The following is a 23,363-nucleotide window of genomic DNA, read 5'->3' on the forward strand; positions in this document are numbered from 1 at the left end:
CAATCTACAGCCAGGGAGGGGGACACATTCACACTTCAAACTGCTCATCATGGTAGCAGTAAATCATAATTGCCCTTTTGAGCTGTCACATAAATCTGTGTAGATTCTAATAAGGATGTGGTTTATGATGCTCTCTTGATACTGAAGATCCCTCACTGAGTAGAGCCCTCGGGATTCAGTGTTTGGATGTAAGAGCACAAGAGAGCAACGCTGGCTCTGCTGGAGGAGCATAAGTAGGTTAAATTACCAGAGAAACATCAAGAGGGCATAACCTTGCCTCTACCATTCTTCTCTTATCACTGTACCTCATCCAGGTCAGCTAGTTTGGATTACAGTAGACTGAACAATATGCTAATCAATCCAAAAAGCACAGAGACATCTGTGAGCAAATGTTTAAATAGTACAAGGTCAAAGCACACACTTAAAGAATATCAATGTGCCTTAAATTAAACTAAACCAACACATTCAACTGTCAATCAGGTGACAATGATGTAAGCTGGTGTCTGCTGGTAATGACGCTCCATTACTGGTCACTTTAGTGACTCCACCAGATGCAGCGCTCGCCTCTCATTGAGTTACCCGGTGCACATATATTATTCATTCAGTGTCATCCCATACTGTGCAGGCAGCACTTAATCCATCACAGGTTAGCAAGATGAAGATTCCCACGGGAAAAAAAGAAATTCTTTTTCACACATATTTAATCAAGCAACATGACAACAGATGTAAGTTAAAGGTTTTTTTTATGTTATGTGCTCTCAAATCTCCAGGGTTTAATCTGGAGAAATGGTGACAAATATTTCCATTACAATGTGACAAAAGGATTTAAAATGTTGTGCTTTGAGTCAGGGTGCTTCTAGAAAAATAAAGATACATCTTACTTACACTGGCAGCGTCCGGTTGAGATGCATCATCATCTCCGCTTGTCTTCTTGTTTGCTTCACGCTCTGTGCCCATGTCACAGGCATCCCTTCAAGCCTCTATCATCTAATTCCTGGTTTCTGGTTTTTAAGATCCATTCTCTCTTCCTTCAGAACAAAAACTGCCTCATAAATGCAGCCACAAACTGTGTGGAGCCACACGGCAAGCACACTGTTTGGATGCACAGTCAACAGGTGTGTGAAACCAGATCCTGGTGATGCAGAAACAAGGAGCTCGCTGATGGCAACGTACCTCCTCCAGTCCTATGGCTAATGTTTCATTCATTAACTTCTATCACTGCCTTCTATTAAATTCACATGAACTAATATTCAACAGCCGCAAACAGTCTGCTCTGCTGTGTTTGCTCTGGAGTAAAAAGGAAACAACCCGATGAGTAAACAGAATTATCTTAAAGCAACAACATTCTTGTTTGGTATGTTTGTACAAGAGTTTTATTTACAATGTTAACAAGGTAGGTGTCAGTTAATTTATCCTCTGGCTGTTTGGTGCTCAGAGTTGACAGACTCGAAGCAAAAAAAAAAAAAAAGGGTCCAGCTTCAGTGACATAAACTAAAACCATGTTTGTCCACTTAAAATGCAGAATATATATTGTTGTCATAATTAACATTAAAAAAAATCTTTCAGTTGGAATTAATAAGACAAAGGGGTGGGAGTCTCTTGAGTGAGCAGCATCTTTAACAACAAAACGAACAGTCAGTATTTTAACACTTTTGTCGTGCCCACGTCAAACTGTAGGCACTGAACGTCATCATGAAACAAACACAGACACACAGAAAGACACATGAGGCACAAAAACAGGACTTCATGGTACATTCACAGGCAAAAAAAAAAAAATACAGGAAAAATAAAGTGTTCTTTGAGTCTTCAGGACGGTTGTGTGCTCATGGGCACAGGGAGGAAGAAAACATGAGGGTGCAAAGCCTCATTTCCTGAAAAAGGCATTGCGGGTGATGCTGTACAACAGGTGATAAGGCTTTCGTTTTGGGGGCTCGGCCAGTGAAAAGACCTGCTGCTGAGGCACGCTGGTTGGAATGGTGATGTGACGCTGGTGAAGTGGGTGAAGGTTTTGGTGGTGTGGTGGGCCAGAGCCAGAGTAACCAATGTCTGAATGGTGAACAGGCAGAACAAAAAAAAAACAAAATTACAAATAAAAAAAATCAACATTAAGATAAAACAAATAAAGAGTAGATAAACTAAATAAAAATGTTTTCTTACTTTTGCTCTTCTTCTGTTTGGCTCTTCTGGCATTAACAATAGCCTGTTTTCTTTGCTCTTCACTGATCTCCATCCCTGCCAGGAAACACACACAAATACACCTTCAGGTCAAAATATTTCGGACCACCCCCTTTTTCCAACAATCATTTCACCCTGTTCACCTTTTTTTTTAATCTCTACCCACAGTAGCTGTCTTGCGTCATGAATGAAAGGAATTCAGCAGGACTCACCCATCTCTTGATCTTCCTTCACTCTGTATCTCTCCTTGGCAAACGCCTCTAACCACCTCTGCTTGTCCTGGGCCTTCCTGCAGCACAGCACACACACAAACTCTAGGGTGGAGGCGTGGCGCAGGCGCAGAGCATTCCTCAGGGTCAGGCCCAGGTCTGGGTCCCGCCCGTCAGACACGTCCACCACTTCGGTCTGGTCCATATCCAGCCGTCCCCGGTAGTGGAGCAGGTCTCTGCGCAGGACGTCTTTTTTACAGAAGACCAGCTGGTGGTCAAACAGGAAGAAGCTGCGCTGTTGCATTTTGCCTTGTCGGATGACCCGAGTCAGCTCACCAGAGTGGATCAGCTCTGAGCTGCGCTCCAGTACATCAGGTCCCTGCGCAAACACATTTACATTGAGTCGACAGATTTATAAAAAACATTTAAAAGGATGGTTTGCATTTTTTAAAGCTGGGTTGTATGAGGTACTCATCCACCACAGTAGATGTCAGTTGGCATGCTCCCAGTTTGGAGAAGCAGACAGGAGTACCGCTATGGGAGCCAAGCAATGTAGTGCTGTGAACGGTTTAGCAGCAAAATATATCTTAGCTGCCAACCCAAAATATGAATATCACTATCATTAAGTAGACCCTATATTAAGAATATTTTCACTGCTCTATCTTGCCGTCTGACAGCCCTTTCCTTCGGGGCAACCTTTTTTTGAACTGTAGAACTTCCGTATTCGTATGCATTTCTCTCTTTTGGCCCGATTAGGTCTCCCTCTGGAAAAGTTCTATTACATATTCTGGTTCATAGAGGTATGGTCTTGTCTCCACAGTGAATGGCATTTTATTGTCACTGTCAATCACTTTTTTTTTTTTTTAAAGTTGTTGTCTTCTTCACACACTCTAAAAGTCTGATACGCACAGCTGATCTGTGGCGTAATACAGTGCATGGCACAGTTGGGCGCTTTTGCGTAGGAATACATAAGTTATATCGATGAGAAAATGTAGAGCCAAATGAAGGGCTGTCTGACAACAAGGTGAAGTGGTTAAAATATTCTCAATATAGCCTATACTTTAAATGATATTGTTTAAGGTGAGCCTTTTCTTTTAGTTGGCTAAAGCAAGTTTATCTGCTGCCCCTATCCACAGCAGTAGATCACTTTGCTTCTATATCGGCATTCCTGCTTGCTTCTACAAACTGGGGGTGCACCGTTTGCCATGCACTATGGGCTAAACACTTACTATGGATAAATACCTCATACAACCCTGCTTCAAAAAATCCAAATTATTGCTTTAGTATTTTTTTTAAACATAGGGCTGGAAAACAGGCAACTTTTAATTAAAGGGATAGTGCACCCAAAAATGAAAATTCAGCCATTATCTACTCACCCATATGCTGACGGAGGCCCTGGTTAAGTTTTAGAGCGCTCACATCCCTTGCGGAGATCGGCGGGTGGAGTGGCTAGCACACTTAATGATAGACAGCGCCCCAGACTAACGTCCAAGAACACAAAATTGAATCCACAAAGTATCTTCATACTGCTCATCCATAGTGATCTAAGTGTGCTGCAGCCGCGACATAAAAAGATGTTTCGAAAAACGTCATATGAACTCTGTTTTTAGCCTCACTGTAGCCTGTACTGAGAGACCAGCGAAAGCATGAGCTTTGCTCACCCGTGTTTACATCACGTGACACGTGCACCGCAGGGGGAGACAACGGTAGCCACAGAGCTAAAAGATAATTTGCACTACGGTCTTTTAGCAAAGTACAGCCCAACATGTCTGAAGACTTTGAAATTGAGGAGGAACAGCATTTCTTTGTTGAGCCCTATTTGTTTGAGCCCGAGTATACGGAAGTGGAACTCAGGCTACTGGACGAAGCAGCTGCCGCAGCTCATGAGCCTCAGCCAGCCGCAGAATACCGGAGTCGAGCACTGGAAACCTGGTGGTGTAGTTGTTTCAAATGCAAAGCAATGCCAACGGATGAGGAAAGTCTTTGCTGCTCAGACTGGGAATTGGCAATGCCTGCACTTGAGAATCTGAACATCATTACTGACGAGACTGCTGCTCTTCAGAGATCACCGATCACCCTGAGCGCACACACGTGAACGCAGAGCACAGAGAAGCAGTCAGAGCTACAGGCTACAGTGAGGCTAAAAACAGAGTTCATATGATGTTTTTCGAAACAACTTTTTATGTCGCGGCTGCAGCACACTTGGATCACTATGGATGACCAGTATGAAGATACTTTGTGGATTCAATTTTGTGTTCTTGGACGTTAGTCTGGGGCGCCGTCTACCATTAGGTATGCTAGCCGCTCTACCCGCCGATCTCCGCAAGGGACGTGAGGACTCTAAAACTTCACCAGGGCCTCCGTCGGCATATGGGTGAGTAGATAATGGCTGAATTTTCATTTTTGGGTGCACTATCCCTTTAATAACCAGAGTAAAAAGTGGAACAATATTGATTTGTCATCATTACCTCCCAGTGTAGAATGGCCACTTGCCAGTGAGCGATGGTGTCAAGACTCTCCAGCCGTCTCTTCCTCTCATTTATCAGACTGGCCACGTTCTTCATAGCCTCATACGCTTTGCTCACTCCGCTGTAGTCACTGCAATGAATCAGCAAAGGAACAATGAGCAGAGGGTCAACCTTACACAAAAACTGACAGACAAGACATTTTTATTTAGAGTTGCACACTGCTTTAATCTCAGTCATGGGAAAGTAAGTAATTAAACCACTGAGTGTGTTCTTTATTTAAAGTGCAATTCATCAAAATATTGTGTAGTAGAGCTTTGATTCTCTGCCCAAGCCCAACTGGGACCAACCCTACCCGTTGGGTTAAGGCGGGGCTGAGTTGTTATATCTTAGTATTCCACCAGGCTTAAATCAGGTCAGGTTCTTGCCAATTTATCTGTGTCTTTTTTTCTGATGAAACTGGCTAAATGGCAGGAGTTGCATTGGACTGAATCAAGAAGGAAATAGAGAGGAAGCAGGCAGGGGGGCTGCACTAAAGAGATTGGAAGAGTGACAGAAAAACAGAGCAATACAGTGGGAAATGGGGAAAAGAGCATGCACAAAAAAGGGATGGGCAAAGACAGAGAAAAGGGCTGCAAGGCAATGTGGTTGGCAGTGTTTGCTTCTTCCTCCCTATCAGTGGGAGAGATGTGCATAACACACAGTGAGGAGCATTGATTATCCATTATCTGATTAACTGGCATAAGATGTGGTTGTTATAGATTTGAATGCATCCATAGCAACAAGCATCACTAGGTCCTGAAGTGACAAAGTAGATGTAGATGACTTATGACCTAAAGCGTACAATATGTACAAGAAGTGAAAGAGTAGTCTGAGGAGTACCTGTGGTCTTTGGGGGTGTACTTGAGCAGTTCCCCTAGCTGCAGGGGGTATTTACAGATCTTCTGTACGGGCGTGAGCAAGAAACCCGCAATTGAAATGTCGATCATCTGCTGGAGGAGCCGGCAGGCCTCAAAGAAATGTTTATATTTCCCCGACTTCATGAGGCGCTGCAGCTCAGCACAGGCTGCTGGATGAGTGTTACAGTAGTCTGAGTAGATAGAGAAGCCTTCTCCCTTTGGGAAAAGAAAAGTGCTTTAATGAATATTTAGAGCTACTGAATCAGTTTAATAAATGTTTGAATGATTAAGTGAATCAAGGAAGGTTTTTTGTGTGTGGCTGCTACCTGCAAGAGAAAACAAGAGCCTATTTCACTGAGATGTGGTTGGTCTTTGTTGTACTTCTTCTCCAGGTCTCTGAGAAACTGCCTCTGAAACTTGTAGATGTCCTCGATGTTGCTGAAGATGGTCTTCAGTTGCAGCTCAGTGAACATGTCCGGGTGCTTACGGCACTGACGGATGTAACCCTGAAAGGGAAACAACACCAGTATGCTGACTACACTGACAGAGGGTATGGAAACAGTTCACACACTGACCAACAGGAGGTGCTACACAGTTAAGTCCCTCTTTGAAATACAAACATAGCTTACTCTCAATATTTCACTACAAAATGCTGACATTCAATATGATGTAGGACTGCTTAGGAGATGTGAATCATGTCTAGATTAAATTAAGAATGTAAGAGAAGTAGCAGCCAGACAAGTACCTCACAGATGTCTTTTAAGTGCTTGATGTAGATGCGTTCAGTGTTCATGATTTCCTGAACAACATTGGTTCTCATCTGCTCCTTGTGCTGAGTACTGTGTGTGTCCCTGGGGGTTGGATCCTCCTGGTCGGCTACACTCTCCACACTTTCTGCACTCGAGTCCTCCTGGTTCACTCGCACCTGAAACACATCCACCACACTGAATGGGACCTGCTGAGCACCATTTAAATCATACATCAGCATTTCCTTAAAGCTAACTTAAAGTCTGGATTACATTTCCAAGACATATTTATTTAGTCTCCACGCAATCAAACAGACATAGCGCTTGAAATTAAATTAAATTTCCAGCTCGTAAGTGAAATAAATACTATTACAAAAGGGAGAACAACAGCTACTTAAAACTACAAAAAAACTCCACATCACTATGGAAACAACATGTGCAAGTTTAACCAGCTCTTGTTTGGCAACATTGATTCAGCTACAAGCAATTACACAGCAGACGGCCATCTGCCAATCAAATAACCTCACCATGGTTACCACAGCCTGCCTAATTAAGACTTAACTGTCAATCAGCTGCGGTCACCACAGAAACCAGCTGAACCTCTGAGGTTTGAACCCTTCCACACACACACTGTTAAGAGGGCCGGTGGGGTTTGTTTGGAGCTAAGCCAGTTTGCGAGTCTTTTCTGTGCTGCTGGAGAGCAAACATGCGTTAGAGACACAGGTCAGGAAGTCCACTTACCCTCACAAAGCTGGAAGGGAACCAGGCTTCCTTGTCAGCCCCCCTGCCCCACCACCAGTCCTTGTGCGAGCCATCCAAGACACGGATAACATCTCCAGCCTTGAAGGCCAGCTCCTGCTCCTCCATGGTCACATGATCCCAGAGAGCCTCAGCATACACCGTGTGGCCAGAGCTTATCCACTGAGTAGCACATACAGATAAGATAAAGATACAATTACATGCAGGCTAAGCCCATGTCCTAACATGTAAGATTATGTCTAGACTTGTGGACACCGTAATGGTTGTCTGTTGTGCTGAACTGCAGCCAAACATCTTGAAAACACACACACACACACACACACACACACACACACACACACACACACAAATATACAAGATACATGTTGCATCATAAATTCAATACACATTTTTGGAGAAGATGTTTGCGAGTGTTGCAACATGACAAGCTCCTCAGCCTTACCTCGTTGAGCACAGAGAGCTCCACCCCTGACTGGAGGTATGGCGTGACATCAGTGAGCTCATCAAAGCTGCCCTCCTCCTCCTCACTCACGCTGTCATCAAGCGTTGCTGAGCACTCAGACACACCATCTGCAACACATATACAGAGATTAAAAAACTGTGCAGAGCTGAAAGCTTTCTGACAAGATGTAAATAATCCAGAAAACAAGCCACAGATGCAGGTACACCCACATCTGGCTCCACGCAACCATCTCCTCCAACTTACTTATTGACATTCCCAGACTCAGCTTTCCCACAGATTAAAAATTGTGATCAACAACAACTCCAGTTCTCACCGCTGAGCACTCTGTGGAGCTTACGCCGTCCAACACGGTCCAGTCCAATGGGGGTGCTCTGGGAGAGGGCGGAGGGACGAAACCTGGCAGACACTGCTCTGTAGGGGGGCACCTGGTGGGAGGGGATGGGTGGCCGCGACAGGGGCTGCAGAGAGGACAAGGAGAAACATCCTGGGAGTTAGGAAGAGCTCGCTTTCTCAGGCTTTCATCACCTACCTGCCGACTCTGTGCTACGCAGAAATAAAGTCTGCGACTTCTTGACAGGTAGCATTCACAACCAAGGCATGATCATTTGTTTTGGACTCCAGCAGACAATAGAGATAGAGAACAAAAGAAAAAGTGTTCAAGGTTCAACTCCTGAGCTCAGGGGACGCCCCGGCTCCTTGTCTTTTTTGGACATTTTAAATAGTACTTGTCGTGTTCTTTTCTTTTTAAATTCAAAATTCCTCCGTATTTAGTTCAAACATCAAAAAGTGGGAAAATATTTTGCGTTTTACTCACTTAGAGAGACTCTTACTAATCAAAGTAACTTTCCCTTACTTTCTATAATGATAATTGATCAACATGTTTTGTTTTTGCAACAGCAGCAGGAAACAAATCCAGTTGAGCCCAGTGAAAATGAATTTGAACTGATTTGCTCCCTTGAAAATATTTAGGTATTCTTCAGGGTAATTCTATAAAACAGAAAACAGTGAGCCTTGTGTATAAACCACCACTCACATGACTATCACTGGTAGGAAAAATATTGCTTTCTTACCTAAGAATGTAGAGGATACACAGTATTTTTTAGTTCAAACATACTTATAACCACAGATTTAATTATTTGGATTCCTTCATTGGCAACTACATCAGCCTGACGTCAACCTAGATTCCTCACGACTTATTGAAATGAACAAATACAACTACATTTCCAGTTGATAAACAGCAGCTGGGATTTCATCTAAGCCTTTTCACTTTTTTCAAAACCTATAAGCTTCTAGTGAATTTAAAGGAGTCATATACAACATTCAGAGCATATCTATAATTCAGGGTCTGCTTCAGGTTGTCTGCACACAGTTCTCAACATGGAGGTGGCTGAGCTGCCAGCTAGACGCTAACAGCACCAACAGTGCAACCAACAGCACCAGTGCTGACAGAGCTTACAGTGTTAACCTGGGGAAGGACCGGAGGGTAGGCGCTACGTTTCTGCAATGATGCCATGGTTCGGGACAGCGCTATCATCCATGACTACAGTTAGAACGAAGTGAAGAGCCGAGGCTTTTAGCTAGCCAGTGGGACAAACACACACTCAGGAACACAAATGCACTAACGCCTTGTTTCCACGTGATATGTATACGGAGAAGGGGCAACTGGAAGTCCATTTATTCCGATGTGAATTTGCTTCGACTATGTTAAAAAATTAATTTTGCTGTGGATTTCGGAGACCGTATGACAGTGTGCTAGCTTAGCTAACAGGCTGCTAACTAGCTAACAGGCTATTTTCTTGAATTCAATTGCCTGTTGATCGTCAAGTGAGTTTGTATAATTAAAAATAACTTATTTATCTAGTTTGAACACATTGTGAACATCAATAATGGTATTCTGCTAAAATATGGTTATACATTATGTACAGTCAGATTGTCGTTATGACTCGTTCAGCCACACGTCTTTTAATTAAATATTTCTCAAAACATGCCACGTACCTGGCAGGTCCTGTTTTTGTCCCAGTAATGTTCTAAGAGCATATTCAAAACTACTGGATAGCAAAAAAAAAAAAAAACAACAAAATTAGCCTCACCACCATGGCTACAGGTAGTTTTTAAATCAGGTTTCTATCCATCCGTAAAGAAATGCACTTCCTTGCGTTGGACACTAGAGGTGTCATCTGTATATTTATGGATCTACGGACACCAGTCACATACGTAAGTAGATACGAGGCATAACATGCACACACCGCCAGACTGCCTACCACGACAACAAACAGAGAAGCTCACATTACAACGCACAAAGAGGTAATGTAGCTTCATTCTCTGCTCAGGACACCATTACTCCACAATATCTTTACATAGTAAATAGTTGTTTGCTGCTATATTAATCCTCCAAATGTCGTACAGAGCTCCTTTAAACTGAAACTGTGAAGGCTTACTGAAGGAAGGCAGTCGTCTTTCTCCTCAGCATCAGCAGAGAATAGATCCACGACCCCGATCACTGAGATTGGACGCTGTCTCATGCCTTGAACGTCTCCGTTCATGCTGCAGTTCTCCGAGATCTCTCCATTCCCACATGCGTCATTACCACTGCTGTCTCTATACACTGATGTATTTGCTGTCCGTTCTTCAGCGTGCAGTTCTGCCACTTCCTCGGGAATTGAGTGCTTCCTGGAAACGAGCTGCCCGTAGTCAGAGATGGGTCGAGGTCTCGGGTGCCCATTCCTTCGCCTGGGCTTGACGGAGGATGTTTCTAGGGATGCATTGGTGGGTGATGTAGGTGACTCCGAGAGAGATGTTGGAGAGATGGGAGGAGTGCTGCTGGCTGTTGGAGAGACCTCCTCTATTTGGAGAGGTGCCTCTGACCCTTGTTGGTTTGACGTCTCCTAGGAATCAAAAAGAAACAGTTAAAAATTCAATGAGGACAATGATATTGATTTTCCCCTCGCTCAACTATCTGCCATGCACAGACATGTACAACATAATATCTGCTGGCAAGAACATCTGTTAATCAGAAACAGAGCAAAATCGTACTGCAAGTCATAAAAGTCGCAAATAGAAGCAACTGTCTTGTTTGGATTTCAATGCAGAACCACAAGAATCAGTATGAAACTATTTCAATGAACTTTATCAAGATTCTCGTGAGAAACTTTATTATCATGTGAAAGCATTCAAGTTCACACAGTGATTGGCTCCATATATTGAACTCAATAAACCCCTATGCTTATCATTTTCAAACAGAACTGCAACAGAAATTCCACAAATATTCCACAATTAAATGTTATCATTCTGTATGTATGTCAGTATACTCAACAGTCAAATATTGGCTAATGGTTACTCATTTGGAAATTGTTGTTCTAAGTCTCTTAGTCAGCCAGCGATATCAAACCTCACCTCCTGGTTTTCTCGATCTGGGTCCGGTCCCCGGCATATACACTGGAAAGGTACGCAATGGACTAGCACCATTGTGAAACAAACACAGACTGGCCTGTGTATCCAAGGCCAAGTCCCTGATTTCTTTTTTTAGGCCGGTAAAAGCCACTTGATTTCTAAAGTAAACAAATCTGATTTTTCTGGTTCATCTTTAAAGGTAAAATCCTCTTAGACAAAAACACATTTCACTACAACGGCTTGTTTATGGTCCTGTCTGCCGGGTGGTGCTGCTAGTGCTAGCTGTCCGAGGCCCAGTGCCCATGGTGCTGGACTTTGATCCAATCGGCTTCAGCTAGAGGGAACGGGGAGACGTGAGGTGGGGGACGTACTCAGTCATAGCTGCCTACCCTCCCACAGCAACAGGACTATGGAGCGGCTTTGCGCAAGGGCCACTAATCATAAACAAAGCCTAATCATTAACTCTGCTCCTTCAGAGTGCCTGGTAGCACAGAACAGCTGGCTTCAGCATGTGACCCTGCCGCAGCAGAAGTCAGTATATCAAACACGACTGACAGGAAAAAGGACAGTGAAGAAAGATTTATGCCTACGCTGTTATTTATTTGACACTGAAGGGGACTTAGGACACACGCAGAGCTCTTTTTTCTGTTTGTTTGTTGTTGTTGGGTTTTTTTTTTACATACGAGCACAATACTGACAAGCACCAACTTGGCACAAGAACTTATCTCACTTCGTCAGAATCATGCCAGACTCAAAGATCACTTCATAAAAATCTCTTCTGAGGTGTGATCTTCAGTTCCTAAGACAAGGGTCAATGCCATTCATCTGGAAGATTGGCATCCATTAATGACCCTGCTGTTTTAGATGATGAGGAAGACATTAAATCTTTCCACAATCATCCAGTACTTCCTTCCTTCCTCTTTGTACCCTTACAGAGAGCCTGTAATCTAATGATTTCCAACCCCATGTTTCAAAGTCAATGATAAAGGTGCTGCTAATGTGTGATAGTGTCAAACATTTTGTAGCTTTGTTCTCTTTCAGCTGCAGCACATTTTATCTATCTGTAAGCAGTGAAACGCTTTGTAGCCAAAGAGACCAGCTGCATAAAGATAACACCCTAGCTTGATGTCATCATAATTGTTTTACACACTTCCTGTAGTGTGTCAGAATATCTGCATGTCCTGTGCTAATGAGCAGGGAGGTGGAGCAATACTGATTGCTAACAGAAACAACTTTTTACAGTGTGTGCCAAGAAAAATTTAATCATATCACATCAGACTCCAGACATCTTTGAGCTCACGGGGTTTATTAATAAGGATTGCCCGATTTCCTGGGGCAATTAAAATGCCACGTCAGGCTTGTAAATCTAGCCACTCACTTGCCTCATCAGGCAAGTGCTAGAAAAGGAATTAATCATATCATTTTTTCCCGAAGCTGATAATAGAAGTAGATAAAAAGTGAGCCAAAGTGAGTTGCATCATTCTCATCTCTGTAGAGAGTTACACATGTGCAGCACTGATCAGGCACTCCCGAGAAAATGGTGGTGGGTAAAGACCAAGTTTTTGACCTGAAGCTTAAAGCCTGGTTCAGACCAAAGGTTGGCAACAAAATGAGTAGAAACTTGAAACTACTTGCAAGGTGTCAGTCTGCAGTTTACACCAATGTGACAAGACGAAACCAGACGAGGCGAGACGAGATGAGACAGTGTATCATCCCCAAAGCAATGACTCTCTGTACTTTCCAGCTTTTCAGGTTTAGTTTGTAGCTGAATTTGTAGCTTCTTAGAATATGAATAATAGTGATAGTGAGACACGTGCTACAGTTGCATTTGTAGTAGTGATGAAAAAGTGAAAACAAACAAAACAACGTAAGCTTTAGATGGGTTGTATTCATAATAAATACACCACAACTATTTAAATGACCAGCGCCAATTAATTAGTCAATGAGTATGCTGTGACATGCGCACATACAGCGAGCTGCAGCAGCGACAAACTGTCCGACACTGTGAGGACGGAGACCAAAGTTTGTCAATGGCTGTGGAGATGTCAACAAGACCTGCTCGGGCTCTTGTCAGAGAATGCTACAGCAAGTAAACATGCCGTCTGCGGACAGTGTAGCAAACTTGGCCAGCGGACTTTGCAATCCGCTGACTGGCTGCTGAAACAGGTGACATGCGGTACGTTCTAAAACCAGCCACTGGGGATTTTATAAGCTGGGTTGCAGGTGACACAGTCAGCCGGCTTGAGTCGAGCTGAGACAGGCCAGTTCACACCGCTGCAACTATTCTCTACAATTTTCTAAAATGATTTCAACTTGTTAAGAATCTTTGGACTGAACTAGGCTGTGAACATTTCAGGATGTGAGAGCATTAGAGGATGTGGGCAAAACTCCAGCTATGTATTGTGCAAGTTTGCCGAAAGTTAAAGAGACAGGCGGATAAAATGGGGCCATTATTCATGACAATTAACTTTAGTCTTTGTTGATATTTAACAACTCATAAACACAACAATTCTTGTAAAAATTTAATTTAGGCAAGTAGATTTTTGACCCACTCGCCCAATCAGGCAAGCAAAAATAATCATTAACATTAACCCTTGGCACATGATTTTCAAGTTACTCCCTTACTTCATTTGGTAGCAGGTTGCCTTCAGTCTGGTCTTGTTGTTCTTGCTCTTTCTGGCTGAGTGGAGATGAATCCCCTTCTGCTTTATAACCACTTGTTGTGGCTACAGTCAGTGATTCATCATGAGCAGAGATACCGGTTGAAGTCTGTTCTGTTCCCTCTGGAAGCTCCACAGAAACCTGGCTGATAAGAACCTGGTGCTGCTGGGCGCTGACATCGTAATCAGGCTGTAGATGAACCAGAGGGGTGCGCTCAACAGACATGACCCTGGCTCTGACAGGCGAGGGCCGGCGCTGTCGCTCAGTGGTCGTTAGGCAAGGCACACGGCGAGAGTAGTCGTCATGAAGACGGGTCAGGGGTGACAAGGGAGACTGAGAGGTGGGGCTGGGGGAGGGACTTCGCCTTCGTCGGACAGTCAAGTCAGTCATGCTGCCTACTAGCTTTAGCATTGGTCCCTTGGTCATCACAGGGCTCTTCCTACGGCCGCCTGCGTGGCCCCGTAGGTCCACTGAGGAGGCACTGGCTGTCCTCTGGATGTTTGGTGCCCCGTTTGATGTGCTAGTCCTCTGAGAGTCCTCCTGAGGGGAAGGAGTTCCTGGATTTGGAGCTTTGCGTCTGAAGGGTGCTTTAAATATATGAAGATTTTCTGCACTTCTGCTCAGTCGGCTCAGCACCTTCACATTTGTATTCTCACTCGTGTTCTTTGTTTGGACATCGACCTTGGATGTCTGATCTAGTTTCCGACTGTCCGTAGCTTCATTTGTACTACTTCCTGCTAGTTTTCTATTCCCTGTGTCAAGTAATGAGATGCGTCCTGCTCCGTACGCTCTCCTGATACTCCTTGACAATCGTGTGTTGCGTGTGAGACCACCTCCTTCATCAGTGTCCTCATCATCAAAGTCTTCAATATCTGATCCACACTGGCTCATCGCAGCCAACTTTTGGACAGTAACATTTCCATTAGACACACTGTATCCCTCTGAAAACTTAAAATGATTTGCTGCATCATCTGAACCAGGGCCAGTGTTGCCGTTTTCCATTTCCTGATCTGATGGGTCATGCTCTCCATCGTGGGTGGCTGCCCCTCTACTCTGTATACCCTGGAGCACAGAGGAGCGGAGCTTTTTAAAGGAGTCTACAACACCCAGTCCTGAAAGTCCCGACCAGGCCTGGGGGCCAGTGTTGCCGTCGTTGCTGGGGATTGAGTTGGGACCGTCAGAGGTTGGAGTGTGAGCAGGGACAGGGCCCTTCCTCGAGTTAGAAAAGAGCCTCATGATTCTTGAGGAGTAAGGCTTTCCTTCAGGTTGACTTAAAACAGAGTTGGACCAGGCGGAGGAGTTGATACCATTCAATCTGTTTTCATCAGGACCTACTTGGCCACCACACCCAGACAGCAGACATGGGACTGTACTTCTGTCAGTATGACTGTGGAATGGGTATATATCACTGAGGGGTCGACTTCGGATCAGCGGGTCAGCTTTAGAGTCGGAGAGGCACGGGAGAGAGTCTTGGCTTGTGGACAAGACCCTGTTGTGCTGTTCTGCCTGCAAAACCAAACAGAGATTCAGTTTAGGAATCTTTGCATGCTGCATTAGAGAAGAACTAATGGTCCTATTCAAAGGTTACTATGGAGAAATGAATGTTGCTGATCAGATAAAAGCGGATCAGACATATGTATTTGATTTAAAAAATGAACTGAATAAAATAAAAACATCTTTACATGTATTTTTCAGGGAAAGCTGAGAAAAACATTTGGATGAAAAGGACATACTGTTTGCTTAAAGGGATGGACGGACAAGAATTAACTACTGTGTGTTTACAGTACAGTGTCCGCTGTGTTTGTATGTGAGAGAGGAGCAAAAGAGAGAATAAAGGGAGACAAAGATAACCAGACAACAGAATATCCCTCAGTGTGCAGAGGATCCAGAGGAGTAAAACATCTTTCACTGAGAACACTACATGCATTTGTCCTTGGTGCTGTATTTCAGTGTCCAAGGAGAGCTGAGGCCCAGGTCGGGGTGGTGTTGTGCTAAGTTCAGCTTTATGTGTGTGTGTGTGTTTCAGGGCAGTGGTAAATGCAGCTGAGCCTTTGAAGTGGGGCTTTGTGAGCGTGACTAAGCAATGAAACTTTCTAATCCATTGTGATTAATGCAATAAATTGCCCAGTTTTCTCCAGATTACGTAGGTGATGAGGTGACGCTGAGGGGGGCTGTGTGGTCTTCAAATCAGAGAACATATTTCAACTCTTTATCCTAATACACGGAGAGCCTGCAGTGTTTGTCTGTACAGGATTCTTTCTATTAGGCCTTTTCACAGGGTGCATTTGGTTTCTTATAGGAGGAAAGGCGCAGGTGTTACTAAAACATTAACAATAGCTCTGTTCTATTCAAGTGTTCCAGTAAGCCATGACAGTGCGACAGTGAGTCAGCATGCACATTATGAGGACCCCACAAACTGAAGCAGCTAAATGGAATTCAGGCACTGTTCATTCTTTACACCATGCTTTTCCTACTGTGACATGTCAAAATGTCTAACAGCCTATTATTTCTTTTCTGTTCTACTTCAAAAAGTCTCTTTATGACTGAGTTCAATGGTTTTGATGCACTGTACCAGATTATGGCCATAGAGAAGTATTTCACTGTTAGAAAGATGGTCTTTCAATAAAACTGAGCTGTCTATGCAGCAGAGAGATGTAAATACTTTTGAAATTGATGCTACATGACCAGAGAAAACTGAGGAAAAGGGCTGTGGCATTTGCTTACAACTTGAATTAAGGGCCCAAGAAACACACCTGCTGGCAATGCGAGCATGTCTGTGTTGACACAGGAAACATTATGGCGGCCAGCTGGCAACAAACAAACTCAAATTACAGTGAAACAGAAAGCTAAAATCTGTTTTCGCAATATTTGAGGCGAGCAATAAGAAACGCAGTAACAGAATCTTGGTTCACATTTCATCAACACAGCTTAGTTTGTCCTCAGAATTTTCAGCCTCCGTTTTCACAATACAGTACAGTTGCAGCGATATACCAGTTTCAAGGTATATCGTGATATATAAGTTGCCGATTGTCATACCGTGTACATTTGCTTATCTATGATATAGGGAAAAAAATGAAACTGGACATTGAATCTCCCTTTTATTTTAGTTATTTTCTAAGAGGAAGCTTTTACACATACTTCTATTAAGATAGGATAGGATAACCCTTTACTTGTCCCGTAATGGGGAAATTTGCAGCATTACAGCAGCAGAGGGACGATGCAAACAGGAAGCAATATATAAGTATGTATTGATAAAAAGAAAAACACAGGGAGGTGTTTTAAGTAAACTGTACAACACAAAGGGCAAAATAATGAGCAAAAAGTATAAAAACACATTTAACTGAATTAACAAAATGGTTTCAAGTTTCACTAGCAGTAATAAAAAAAAAAAAATTGTTGAATCAACAATAACCCTTCTGTTTTCATTTCTTTAAGGGTCATTCTGACGGATAATAAAATAAATTCTTTAATACCATGATACCGTGAAACCGCAATATTTTCTTTCATAACATGAAAATATCATACTGTTTCAACCTTACAACAGAGGAAACAGTATGACACCCACTTCATTTTCACAAATTCACTTTTTACAGCCAAACAGTGCACTAAAATATGTTTCTGAAGAAATTTTTGGTGTGAAGTAGGTAATGCAGTGACATAACCTTGGTTTATATTTGATCACCACTGTCTAGTTTTACCTTTTGATCTGAGTTTTAGACAGAGAGACAGGGGGTGGCTTTCTCTCTTGATCTGCTTTTATACTCTTTGTCAGTGGTGACAGACGTATAAAAACACAAAGGTACAATCTGTAGTTCGAGCAACAGCCCTAACACCAGCTCAAATTTGAGTCATCCAGCAGATTTGTACTGAGAGATGAGCAGGGAGATCCAAGGGCTGGTAAGATGGAGGAAAAATTACCATATTGATATGATCCAAGTATCCCTTTAAGCTAATTTGCATCTACTACAATTAACTATATGATGCTATAATTACAAGAATTGAATGATGGTATTATCATGCCATATATGTTTACAGACCTACAAAGAAATCATGTCTCTGAAAAAACATTTTGGGCATTTACAAGCAAGTTTTCCTTCACAACATCCCTGCATCAAGAGGGATGAAGGTACGAATAGTTAAGCTAATATAGTTAAGCCATTTTCCAGAGGCTTTTCCAGAATAGTTTACTAAATCCAACCTGAATATTCTGTCTCAATCAGACAGATTTGGATGATATGTGATGATTGATATCATGGCGTGAGAGGTCAGACATTTTCTCAGATTTTGGCTGAAAATTCCTAATTTATTGTTTATAAACTGCATATAAACGCTAAAAGATAAGTCACATTACTACTAATTGTTTTATGTTCCTTGCAGGAAAACTGTCTCCTAACAACACAAATAATCACCCCTAATAAATTGTCATTATCATTTAGGTATTCAACAAAAATGTGATTTTGTCAGCATCACTCAGTCCCAACACAAACTGAAGGCATTTTTAAGGTTTGACATCAGTGTTGCTTCCTGTCTGCTGTGTACACATGCGGGGAGTTGCAGGGATCCTGGAACGTTCCCATACTTCCCAACCTCATGCGTGTTCAGCAGCAGATGGGCTTTCTCAGTCAAACTCTCAGTGGAATCTGCTGTCACTTCAACCAGCTCGCTCCATCACACCGAACTCTTATGTAAACACAGAGCCACCGCTGCCAAGCACCGCTGCTGACAGACAGTAAACACCCCTCGTGAACAATGTGCTGCTTTCAAAGCTACACTGAATTGTCTTCTTGTACTTTCTCCTCCTCGGCCTCTGGAAGAATCACGTTGGATAGCAACTGGAAAAATAGACCGGATCAATTATTCCATCTATTTTCCAAGCAGAAAGATAGGAGATAGGAAAGGAATTTCTGCAGCTCGAGTAGCTTGTTTTTGTTTTGAATGCTCACGCCGTGCTATCAGCCACTCTACCGACAGTGCTATCCTTCAACACCTTTCTGCCTTCTCCCCGAACTTGGCGCCAACTGTCACAGGCCAGTTGGCGTCTACTAATACTTGGCAGTGCTGTTAGTCAGAACCAAGCTGACGCAGGTGGTGACTTTCACAAAAAGACAACACAGATTTCAGCTTATTTGCAATATGCTCTATACAGCAACAACTCTACAGGATGTTAGTTTGTGTGACTCTAACTATGCCATTTAAACCTGGCGATGGCTTTATGAGCCTTATTGTGTCTAGACAGAATGCATTAACTTCAATTACAATGTTTGATGTGCACTGTGGACAAACTTGTTTCCATGTTGAAGTGGCAAGTCTGTTGGCAGCCCTCCAATCGTACCAAACAAAGAAACCCGGACAAAAGCAGTTTCCTTAATTATAAAACCTATTTTTACCCTGAGATATAAAATATAAATGGTAAACTGTATTGCTTTAACTCAAGGCACTGTATGTTTATACTACCATGCACTTAATGAAAATACATAGTCAAGTCAATACAAGTCAAAAGATCAAAGGTTTCAATTCCAAGCACTGGTGTCTTTCCCTTTCCTCCATATTTTCTAAAATGACAAAAATACAAGTATAAATGAAGCATGTAAATAGAAAAAAGTATCTACTACGTCCATGTCTACAGCTATGCATCCTGCAACATCCAGACAAATATTACTCACGTGTGAATATCACGCCTTACTGTCTGTGAATGCAGGTCACTTTTACTATGTTAAACTTTCCTATATCGTCTTGCTCAGCCTGTGTAGCTGGATAACTGCTGCTCCACGGCTTCCTCCTGCTAGGCTGTGGATGGGAGCGGCACACTGGGGCCCTGGTCCAGAGTTAATTAAGAGCTCAGGGAGGAGTCCCCCCCCCCCCACACATGGCAGCCAGCTGGAGCCAGCCTCAGATTAGACTCCCAGAGACAAGGATGAACACTCACCCAGATACATAAACATGTATACAAGGGCTAACAGCATGTGCTCCAAAAACACATGCACCATTAGTTAGAGCATCCTTTTTTCATAGTGCACAACCCATGTCCATGTGCATGTGCATTCACACACATGCCTGCACAGAGCTGAGCAGGGAGGAAGGCATTTAAATTACTGACTCCCTTCCTGTTTGGCTAGAAAACCCAGGCGGTTATGCAAGGAGTCATAAATGCATAGTGATAAGAGCCCTCCTACCCATAGTTCACCTCTGCAGGGGTATGCTCTGCCTGAAGGTAGGATAAAAATCATTAGGCCAAAATGAACTGAGCATTAAATTGAAAAACAACCAGACATAGAGTATCAGGGGAAAGTAAGCTTTCTGTCATTTTCCATTCTCTGGCTTAACTCTGAGACAGACACAACCACCCCGGAGCAACACCACCATTCCTCCGTAAGCTGTCACATTACTGGTTGTCTATTTGTCTTGAGGAATGAGAGCTGTGAGGAAGACATACCTCTAGGATGTCTTAAAACAGCACGCCATAATGTTTTAAAGAACAGATTGGCTGATTAGCTAAATCAGTGTGTGCAACTTGGGTTCTGTGAAACTTAAGCTGCACATATGTTCAGTACTTAAGAAAAAGTTCACTGTATTTTGTCCTTCATGTGAATGAGTTTGTGAATGTACAAATGTCTGTCAAGATTAAGAAACACTTGACAATGTTCAGTATTAAATATCTGAATCCATATTAAAATCTTTTTGGCCTTAATGCTTGGTATCTGACCTTATAGCCTGTTTCCCAGCTAAGATTAAAAGCGTCAGCAAGAAAAATCTACTGTGTGAGGGAGCAGTGTGTGGGAGTGTGTATGTTTGTGTGTGTATATGGCCTATTCCTCTTCCCTCCTAGTAATAATCTGATTATTGGAGCTTTACCAGTCTGTGTTCAGGACTGGTTTCATCTACACATGATAGCCTAATCAGGGCGACAACTAGGCTATTCAGCACTGACTGAGAGTGACACCCAAAGCTTGTAAACAGCCCACCAGGGCTTGACTGCGGGGGGCGACTTGGCCTGTGTGCCCCCTACATTTTAAGGTTCAGTGTGTAGGATTTAGGCAGATATATTGGCAGAAATGGAATAATAAAATAAAATAAGTACATTTTCTTTAGTGTGAAATCACCTGAAATTAAAAATTAAAAATAGGGAGCGGGTCCTCACCCACAGAGTCTGCTAAAATCTCAACAGTAGCACAGAACAGACAAACTAAACACTGGGTCTAGATAGGGCCATTTGCATTTTCCTGTCGGCCATCATAGTAAGCAGCCCCTCTGCATGCATTTATTTAGGGTTTTTACCAGTTTTAATCACCAGGTCTGTTTGATTAGGAGAGGAAGAGACCTCTGCCGATTATTCAGCTCCTCGTAAAACGCTCCTGAATGTCTGGATCTTTGGTTATCAGAGAAAAACATGAACACATGCAGATGCTGGGCTAGCAGCCCTTCTCCAAAGAGCCGAGCGGTGTCAAAGAAACACTGATTTGTACTATGAAACTGCTTTTTTCAGCATTTTCACCGGTGTAATGTACTTGGTCTGTCCATTTAGGAGAGGAAGAGACCTCTGCGGATAATTCAGCTTTTGGTTAAAACCTCCTTAACAATGAACACTGAAGGAAATCTAAGCGGAAGAAGTTTCAACTGGATGCAATTAAATTAATGAATTAAATAAATCTAAATCTTACACAGTTTCTTCAAGGGTGAAAATGAAGAGATAGAGGCTAAACTTCCACAGACAGTATCCATAAAAATATGTCACCTCACACTGTGAAACAGACAACATGTCCCACCTGGATCAGTTGAGCACATGTGCTACCGACTCTATTTCCTGGCTACAGTCTCATATTTGTTCATGACCTAGTTCCTCATTTTTCTGATCTTGAGGACAGAAGGAACTTGGGAGACAGCCACGCCCCTTTCTATAAAGCGTGGGAAGTGCAGGTACAGGCCAAACCAGGGAGTGTCAGCACTCTCACAGAGGCAGCCACTTACTCACCTGATCTGCTGTGGACTGTCATAGAGACAGATGCACAGAAATCCAACACCACAGTGCACAAGGCTTACAGAGGACAAAACGCCACTGAGCCTCGTTGTCAACAGTCAACGGTGTAACCTGACAGTGGTGCAACAATAATCAAAAGACTGCTCCATCAACATTTCATAACCATGAGAACAAAGAGCTTTTTAATAGAGCATAAATCCACTAATATTAAACAAGGATCTGAGGTCATCTTAAACACCAGTTTGTGGGCTTGGAAATAGTTTACACAGTATTTTACCAGCGCAAACGTCATTTTTGGACTGAGTCAGAGCGCTGGGCAAAGTTGCTTTGTTGCTGAAGTGCAAAAAGAAGAAAACAAATGCAGAATGAGTTCATAAATTATTGACACAAAGCTCTATTTTTGTACCCCATGAGGCAGAATTACAACTTTGTATAAAACAGAGAGTAGCCTGGTGTAAAATTATATTGTAGTTGTTTAGCAGTGTTGTAAAAATGTGTGAATGTTTTTATATATCCTCTATAAAGCACTGGACTGTGACCTGTGCAGGCACCAGAGTGTAACTCTAATATAGAAATTTCATCTGTGGATCCATGAAAACAAGATAATTAATTGTGAGTGAACTGAGGACTCACACAAGAAGTGTAGCTTCATGCTAAGAAAGAAGCAGAAACTGAAAACAAGGAGCTATGGAAAGGGATTACACTGAGTAGTTTTCTAAGCTCATAAAGAACTCGGGGCCAAACTGCTTATTTATTTCTGCATTAATTAACTTTCTTTGGCCATAAAGCTCTTTGTAGTAGGTGGCCCCCTGCCCCTCCTTCACCAACTCCCTGCACAGCCTGGCATCTCCCACATCTCTATAACAACCATGGCTATAATGCACCACAATAACCCCCTCTGGTCCCATTTCAAACAGGAGCACAAGAGGGAAATCACCGCAGCTGCAAAGTTACACACAAATAAGTAATTTGAATGAATTATACTTTCACTTGTTTTAGCTTTGGATTAAATTGCGCAGTTAATATAAACCAAAACTTTTGCTCACCCTGCTCATAGTCGCTGATGTTGTCCGCCTGCCCTTCTTTCTCTCACATCAACACAGCAGCTGTTTTTGTTTCTTAGCCATAGTGAAGTCGCCCGGGTTTCTCCGAGCTCCGACGACTTACTGCCTCGCACTCGTCGTCCTCTCCCAAAAACATGTCGGGTACAACAACCACGACAAGTGCGCTGGCCCTGCTAACTAGTTACCCCGCAACATATTGAGACAAATGGCTGGCTGACTTCTCAAACACACTTAGCTAGCAACTTCAGCTAGCTCACGAGCTCACTCATAAACTTCTTCTAAATTGCGCAAGCGTTGCGGTTTTTTAAATTTCGCTTTCTCCGACCGGCAAAACCTGATGTTAATCAGGTGAGTGCACAAAGTAAACACTGAGTCACGCGATATCCTCCGGAGTGGCTGAAGAAAAGCTGATAATTTCGCTGATGACTCCAAAGAGGTCTTTCTTGGAGGCTTGAGCTCGCGAGCATCATTAATGCACTTGTTGCAGTGTTTCCAAGGGGCGGGGCTTAGAGAGGTTACAATTAAGGTTACTGGTTGACCGCAGCGTGACCAGTCGG

The 23,363-nt window shown here is 43.0% G+C and overlaps 1 protein-coding gene across 3 annotated transcripts; it reads right to left on the bottom strand.

The window, feature by feature from the left end:
* Positions 1-17: 17 nt before the first annotated feature.
* On the bottom strand, positions 18-23,292 carry spata13 (spermatogenesis associated 13). 3 transcript variants are annotated; one of them, XM_033638935.2, is made up of 13 exons: positions 22,789-23,292; positions 13,732-15,273; positions 10,155-10,601; positions 8,030-8,174; positions 7,696-7,823; positions 7,236-7,415; positions 6,494-6,673; positions 6,075-6,254; positions 5,732-5,964; positions 4,853-4,982; positions 2,388-2,763; positions 2,158-2,232; positions 18-2,046 (listed from the first exon to the last, which is right to left on the bottom strand). In XM_033638935.2, exons 1-13 carry the CDS (start codon positions 22,795-22,797, stop codon positions 1,865-1,867), a joined length of 3,807 nt encoding a protein of 1,268 aa, XP_033494826.1. In that variant the 5' UTR covers positions 22,798-23,292; the 3' UTR covers positions 18-1,864. The 3 variants fall into 3 exon arrangements, with proteins under 3 accessions (XP_033494826.1, XP_078018953.1, XP_033494827.1); XM_078162827.1 differs by lacking the exon at positions 22,789-23,292 and adding an exon at positions 19,431-19,578; XM_033638936.2 differs by lacking the exons at positions 13,732-15,273; positions 22,789-23,292 and adding an exon at positions 11,110-11,434.
* Positions 23,293-23,363: the final 71 nt, after the last annotated feature.

The sequence above is a fragment of the Epinephelus lanceolatus genome, chromosome 20 (assembly GCF_041903045.1).
Source record: "Epinephelus lanceolatus isolate andai-2023 chromosome 20, ASM4190304v1, whole genome shotgun sequence".
Lineage (NCBI taxonomy): Eukaryota > Metazoa > Chordata > Actinopteri > Perciformes > Serranidae > Epinephelus > Epinephelus lanceolatus.